At 51.6% G+C, this 7493-nt stretch overlaps 1 protein-coding gene across 4 annotated transcripts in view; it reads right to left on the minus strand.

Moving 5' to 3' along the window:
- CHCHD6 (coiled-coil-helix-coiled-coil-helix domain containing 6) overlaps positions 1-5451 on the minus strand; it is a 99086-nt gene extending 93635 nt beyond the window's left edge. For all 4 annotated transcript variants that reach the window (XM_065935454.1, XM_065935456.1, XM_065935455.1 and 1 more), the window contains exon 1: positions 5323-5451. In XM_065935454.1, the coding sequence (XP_065791526.1) occupies positions 5323-5409 (87 nt within the window). In that variant the 5' untranslated portion in view covers positions 5410-5451. The remainder of the gene's footprint in view (positions 1-5322) is intronic.
- Positions 5452-7493: the final 2042 nt, after the last annotated feature.

The following is a 7493-nucleotide window of genomic DNA, read 5'->3' on the forward strand; positions in this document are numbered from 1 at the left end:
ATTTATGATGAATATCCTGAAAAGGCAAAAAAAAACAAAAACAAAAACAGAGGCAGAAGGCTTAGTGGTTACATGGTGCGGGTAGTAGGAATGGGGAGTGACTGCAAATAGGTACTAGGGACTTTTTAGGTTTTGTAATGTTCTAAAATTCCATTGTGACAGTTGGTCAACTCTGTAAATTTGCTTAAAAAAAAAACTACTGAAATGGTGAATTTGGTATGTAAAATAAATTGCAGCAAAGCCATTAAAAAAAAATCAGCAGATAAAATCTTTCCAAAGCTCCACCTGTTTAGAGAACCACCATACTGCATCCAGGTAAAGTGTAAACAGTCCTGCATCACCTATCTAGCCTCATCAGCTGGCCACCTCTCCACCATCCCAACAGTGTGGCTGCCAGCACACAGGCTACAGAGCTGGAAAGTCTGAGCTTCCAGCTCCACCACAACTTTGCTTTAACGAAGGGTTCCTTCCCCTCCTTGAACCTGTTCCTACACCTCTGAAACAGGGATGAGATCTCACAAGTTCAGTCTGGGGACCAGATGACACAGCACCCTGAAACCACTCAACTCAGAGTTTGAGTTGACAGAGTCTGAGTCAACAGTCCGTCCTCTCCCCACTGGCCCAGGCCCATCATTATGGTCACCACCTCTGAGGAGCGCTGTCTGACCAGCCCACCAGGAAGCCCCATCGCTCTTATCCTTTCTGTTTCCTTCTTGGCCCTTGCAGGGGGTTTCTCTTTTTTTTCTTCCTCTTAGTCAGTTTCTCATCCTGGGCTGAGGTCTCCATGGGGACAGACCTTGTACTCTGTCCCCTGCTGTCTCTGCCAGGCCAGGCCCAGCTCACAGTGAGCACTTGCTGAGGTGGTGGGCTAAGTGTGGTACCCAAGCCTGCGTAGAGGGCACATGGCCTCCGGTGTGAGCACATGGGAGCTGACCCTCATGTCCCACTACCTCCTCCTGTCTTCCCCTCAGCAGTGCTCCAGACCTGCCTCCTGGAGCAATGAATGATGGTGAAGATGGTGTAGCTTTGAGGGTGAAAGGAGCCTGGAGACACGGCTAGAGCAGCAGCCTTGGGGAGTGACTTGGGCAGGGGATCGGGGGTCAACTGGTTCAGAGTCTACACGGTGACAAGAAAACACAGAAGAACGATACAAAAAAGATCTTAATGGCCCAGATAACCACAGTCGTGTGATCACTCAACTAGAGCCAGACCTCCTGGAGTGAAGTCCAGGTGAAGACACCCAGACATCCTGGGTGAAGTCAAGTGGGCCTTAGAAAGCATCACTACAAACGAAGCTAGTGGAGGTGACGGAATTTCAGCCTGAGCTATTTCAAATCCTAAAAGATGATGCTATGAAAGTGCTGCACTCAATATGCCAGCAAATTTGGAAAACTCAGCAGTGGTCACAGGACTGGAAAAGGTCAGTTTTTATTCCAATCCTAAAGAAAGGCAATGCCAAAGAATGTTCAAACTACTGCACAATTGTATTCATCTCCTACACTACTAAAGTAATGCTCAAAATTCACCAAGCCAGCCTTCAAAAGTACATGAACCAAGAACTTCCAGATATTCAAGCTGGATTTAGAAAAGGCAGAGGAACAAGAGATCAAATTGCCAACATCTGCTGGATCATAGAAAAAGCAAGAGAGTTCCAGAAAAACATCTACTTTTGCTTTATTGACTACGCCAAAGCCTTTGACTGTGTGGATCACACCAAACTGTGAAACATTCTCAAAGAGATGAGAATACCAGACCACCTTACCTGCCTCCTGAGAAATATGCAGGTCAAGAAGCAACAGTTAGAACCAGACATGGAACAGACTGGTTCCAAACTGGGAAATGTGTATGTCAAGGCTGTATATTGTCACCCTGCTTATTTAACTTCTATGCAGAGTACATCATGCAAAATCCCAGGCTGGAAGAAGCACAAGCTGGAATCAAGATTGAAATATCAATAATCTCAGACATGCAGATGAGACCACCCTTATGGCAGAAAGCAAAGAGGAACTAAAAAGCCTCTTGATCAAAGTGAAAGAAGAGAGTGAAAAACCTGACTTAAAACTCAACATTCAAAAAACTAAGATCATGGTATCCGGTCCTATCACTTCACGGCAAATAGATGGGGCAACAACGGAAACAGTGACAGACTTTATTTTTTGGGCTCCAAAATCACTGCAGATGGTGACTGCAGCCATGAAATTAAGCTGCTTGTTCCTTGAAGTAAAGCTATGACCAACCTAGACAGCATATTAAAAAGCAAAGACATTACTTTGCTGACAAAGGTCCGTCTAGTCAAAGCTATGATTTTTCCAGGAGTTATGTATGAATATGAGAGTTGGACCATAAAGAAAGTTGAGTGTGGAAGAGCTGATGCTTTTGAACTGTGGTACTGGAAAAAGATTCTTGAGAGTCCCTTGGACTGCAAGGAGATCCAACCAGTCCATCCTAAAGGAAATCAGTTCTGAATATTCACTGGAAGGACTGATGCTGAAGCTGAAACTCCAATACTTTGGCCACCTGATGTGAAGAACTGACTCATTTGAAAAGACCCTGTTACTGGAAAAGACTGAAGGCAGGAGAAGGGGATGACAGAGGATGAAATGGGTGGTTGGCATCACCAACTCGATGGACATGAGTTTGAGCAAGCTCCGGGAGTTGGTGATGGACAGGGAAGCCTGGGGTGCTGCAGTCCATGGGGTCGCAAAGAGCCGGACATGACTGAGGGACTGAACCAAACTGAACTGAACATGCTGACAGGCAACCAACTTTAACTGAGTCACCTAAGATGGCTATGCGAGGGGCACCAGGAACAGTCACATACAGGACATTCTGGCCATGTGCATACCTCCTCTTACTGGAGGATGACATTAAACATACTAACTGAAATGACATCTTTATGTATTTCACACATGCTTGCTCAGAAAAAAATGGAGAATATAATTGCAGCATTTTGCATTAAATTTTTTTTACCGTCCTTAGAATTAGGGCTTGAACTCAATATGTAAATATATGCCAGTAAGTGTGCAGTCCATGGGGTCGCGAAGAATTGGACATGACTGAGCAACTAAAGTGTGCAAACTAGCAAGACTTTGGCACATAATTTTAAGGGAACTAGAGGGCTTTCCAGGACCAGGCCCGGGGGATTAAATACAAGTGGTCTTTAGGGATGTTTAACTTTCTCTGAAGGAGCAGGCAGGTGTTCTTTCACATTCACTTTCTAGTACATTAATTTCTCATTTGATTTATCCAATAACCTATTCCAGTGATTTTTACTCACCTGCTTAAAGACAAGGTAGACTCCTCAATCTCAAGTCACTTTGCTGGCATGAGAACCTTACGCCAACCACTGCACTGCCATCACCTCCTTTCTCTGGTCTCCCTCTCTCAAACGAGGCACGCAAGTGGATAGAAGGATGGATGGATGGACATATGGAAGGAACAGAGGAAAGAACGGAGGGAGGAAGAGAAGAAAGAAGAAAGGGCTCTCACAGCTTGGGGCTATCACCCACCTGTACGCCTTTGCACAAGTCATTCTCTGATGAGTGTGCCCAAAGCTCCCTCTAGTTTTAAGTTTCTGGTAGAAATAAGCAGGGTACCATGCCTAGACAGTGAGAGACTGTCACAATTTTCACAGTGCCTTACATATCACTGGGGATGTACGTGCGTTGGAGCTTGGAGTTGTGAGAAAAGGCTATTGCTTGTCCTGGAAAGATCTGGGTTAAAGTCCCAGAAGTAACAACTTGAACAAGTTCCCTAACCTCTCAAAGTCTGATTCTCCAGTTTTAAGGAGAATTTATACTTTGCAGAACTGCTAAAAGAACTAGAATTAAAATGCACCCATCTGTCATAAAACCCAAAAGAGATGGTGCTCCTCTATCAACTTAAAGAAGTTCCCTCAGAAGTCTCTGACTGACCAAACTTTCCAACACTCCCCAAACCAGGTAACAACAGTGGGCAAGTGCCCAGACAGAGCCTGGAGCATCTTTCTAAATTCTGACTCAGGTACTGCCTCTAACCTTCAAACAGGAGCTGAACCATCTTCTCCCTATTTTGTCTTTGCCCCAAGTCAGGTCAAGACTGGATAACACCTAGTAAGCACCAAATATACTAAGTAGGCTAGGCGGAGAATAGAGGATCCCACAAAACACTGTACTTTTTCTAAACACATGCACACGTATCATCTTATCCTAGGCAGCATCTAGGATTACCAAAGCGCCTCCATTTTTTATTTTTAAGATGTAGTGACTGAGACTCAAAAGATAAAGCTGTTCACTCCAGGTCACACAGGTAACGAGCATCGCTGGAGAATTCAGAGCCCGACTTCCTCTTCTGAGCCACCTCCCTAATTAGTGAATTCACCGAGGCCCGGCTGGGTGCCTTCCACGGACACTTGGTGTCTGCTTCACTGGGTTCTCCATTTAATCACTCAGCACCGGTTTAAAAAGCACCCACGACGTGCGAGGCACAGGTGCGGGAGGAAGGGGGCTCCTGGAGTCAGCCTCGCTCGGTGCCAACTTGGTAGCTTGACGTGAGAGGTACTTCAAGCCTCAGTGCCTCAGCTGTCCTCCATCCACAAAATGGGCCAACAGAAGCCGACTTCTCAGAGGGCTGTGGAGAATTAACTGACAGGATACCTGCAAAGAGTGTACCACAGCCCACGCCCGGGCTGAGGACTCAAACGTGCGCCTTGGGAGGCTGTAGTCAGGCAAGAGCTTTGGCCTCAAGGCGGAGACACTGAGGCAGGAAGCACAATTAAGAACTAAAGCCTGCGCAGTTCTAAATAGTGATGAGCGACAGCCACGACAAAAACCCGTGTGGCCGCGGGGGTGGGCAGGCGCTTCAGACCTTGTCACAGAAGGATGCTGAGGTGAGACCTCAACCACAAGAACAAAGGAGCAGATGTGAGGGAAACTGGAGGCGCGAACACAGTCCCGTGCCGGGGTCGCGAGCGGAGCAGGTCGCACCTCCAGGGACGAGGAGGCCTTGAGGCCAGCGAACGGGGGGCAGGGGTTGGGAGGGACTGGCACGGGGGAGGGGGTGGGGGCGTTGGGAGGGGCTGGCACGTGAGGTGGTCGGTCAGGTCAGCAGTGCAGCTCCGGGACTCAAGGGGTGCAGCTCGTCGTCCTCTTACAGGCATCGTCGTCCGAAGGCGGCGAGGACGCGGATCCGGGGCTACGGGCCAGACAACGAGGCCCCGCCCCCCATCTCCGCCCATGCTGTCACCCGGAGGAGACTAGGCCTGAAGCGCCCTCCCCCTCGCGGTCCTCTCGCGGCCGAGCGACGGCACGCCTCCAAACGCCCTCCCGCCGGCCGGCCGCTCACCCGGATGCCCTGCAGCACCCGGACCCGCTCCTCCTCGTCCATCCCGAAAGACGCCCTGCGGCCCTCGCGGCTCTCGGCGCTGCCCATGGCGGGAGGCGGCTCAGGAGCGCCGGCGCTTACGGGACCGGCGGCACCTGCCAACAAAACCGCGTCCTATTGGCGGCCGCTCGGAGTCCAGCCAATCGCGGCGCGGGCCGCCGGGCATTGTGGGGGCTGTAGTCTCGCGGCGCCTCCCGCCGGACCGGGAGCACGAGGCGCGGCGTCCGAGTTCAGACAGCGCGCGGCGGGATGGGTGAACGAGGGGGCCGGGCCAAGGGGCCAGGACACCAATGAGGCCGCAGCGGGCGGGCGGAGCCGCCGCAGGTTCGCGGTGAAAAGGCAGAGAACGGGCCTGTGACTGAGCGTCCTCGGCGCTGAGGAAGACGACGACGTCGCGATGCGGGAGAGAAGCTGGACCTGGCGGACGCTCTTCTCAGGGGAGGAAGCGGTGGAGGAGGAAATTCGTGCGAGGCCCCTGAAGCGGGAGAAGGAGGCCGAGGGCCCAGCTCGGAGAGCGTGAGGGAGCAGAGCTGACCTGAGGAGGGCGGCCAGAGCGGCCAGGGCCTTGCCAGCAGGAGGACGAGAAACGGTCCTCAGCATTCAGGAGACACGCGACGTGCCGGAGCGTCGTGTTCACGCCTGTCTAACTGGGTCATACGTGTAATGGACGCGGTGACCAGAGAAGTGCTGACGTTGATCTGCCAAAGTGCGCCCCAAGCGGAGTTTGGGATCTGGAACTGGGGCACCCCCTGCGGTGTCCCAAGGAGGAAGAAACAGGGGGAAAAATAAAAACAAGGAGGATCTTGGAATGCAGGAACGGAAAAAGAAACAGACCCTTTTTAGTCTTTCCTTCCCCCGTGTTGTCGCCATTAAGGAGTTTCAGGTCCTCCTGAGCAGTATAACCTGTGTCCCCTTCTACCCGGGTAAGGAGAAGGTATTTGCCTTACTCTTCCTTCACCCAGAAGACCTGCCTCATCAATCAGCATGTGACCGGCAAGACCCCTATCCCGCTCCTTGCACCCTGGGAATAAAAAGGGACCAAGGACCCCCTGTTCAGCTGTTGGCTCGCCCTTGAGCCAACCCACTGTTTTAACAGTGTCTCCCACTCTAGTAAACTTTATTTCTCTGTCATTCTGCCTTGTGTCTGGAAATTCTTTTCAGCCCGCAATCGGACCATGACACTTCCCATCCTGACTGCTCTATGAAATAGTAAGGGTCATTCGGACCCTCTTGGAACCTGGAAGGGCAGGGGTGAGGAGGAGAGGGTGGAAGAGAGAGTGAGCCGCTGAGTTGAGAGCAGCCAGTGGCGGGCAGGATTTTTATTCTCCACAATGACAGGGACATCCGCCAGTTTCCGTCAGATTACTTTGATTAGCAAATCTCCCTGCATCCCTTCCATCCTCCGTCTCTCTTCTATGAACAGAGCCTGAGTAGGGGATTCTGGTGCAAGTTGTTTTTTGGGGGAATACCTCAGGAGAAAGCCAAAATACCATCAAATTTGTGAAGCTCTCTGCAACCCCACAATGGAGGACATCTTTGCAGTAGCCGTGGAGATGGTTGACAAGGTCCATCCCCGATGCACAGCCTGGTCAACATGCAGAGCACCACCTGCCCTTCACCACCATCTGAATGTGATGGAGACAGTAGCGGCCTCCCCACTGCCCTGCCCTGGCAGACACTGGTGGTTGGGGGAACCTCCTCTCTCCAGCCTCCTCTTTCCAGGGAGAAACAGGCATTAGCATGACACTCGGTAGAAGTTCGGGTGGGGACTCTCTCCTCTCCTCTCTGAGGTCGGCCTGCCTGCTCAGAGCACATGCTTCCCACAGGGAGGACTCAGGGCTGAGAGGGTCCGTGAAGGATGGAGGTGCTTCCCATCTGCCTGCCTGGGCAGGTTGGACGTCTCTCCTTGTGTGGGTGTGGAGGTGCCAGGCCTGGGCTAGTAGCATCACACCCGCCGTGCCCACCTCCTTCGGCCCAGAGGGAGACAGCAGCCACAGAAGGCCACTGTCCCTCTGAGTAACAGAAGAATCTCCCAGCAGCCAGTCTCTCCTGGAGTGGCACTGGTCACCCCAGCCAGAGCCAGGCCCCGACAGAGGGGCAGGGTGGCCTGGGTGGCTTTGACCAGCCAGTCA

The sequence above is a fragment of the Muntiacus reevesi genome, chromosome 4 (assembly GCF_963930625.1).
Source record: "Muntiacus reevesi chromosome 4, mMunRee1.1, whole genome shotgun sequence".
In the NCBI taxonomy this organism is placed as follows: Eukaryota; Metazoa; Chordata; class Mammalia; order Artiodactyla; family Cervidae; genus Muntiacus; species Muntiacus reevesi.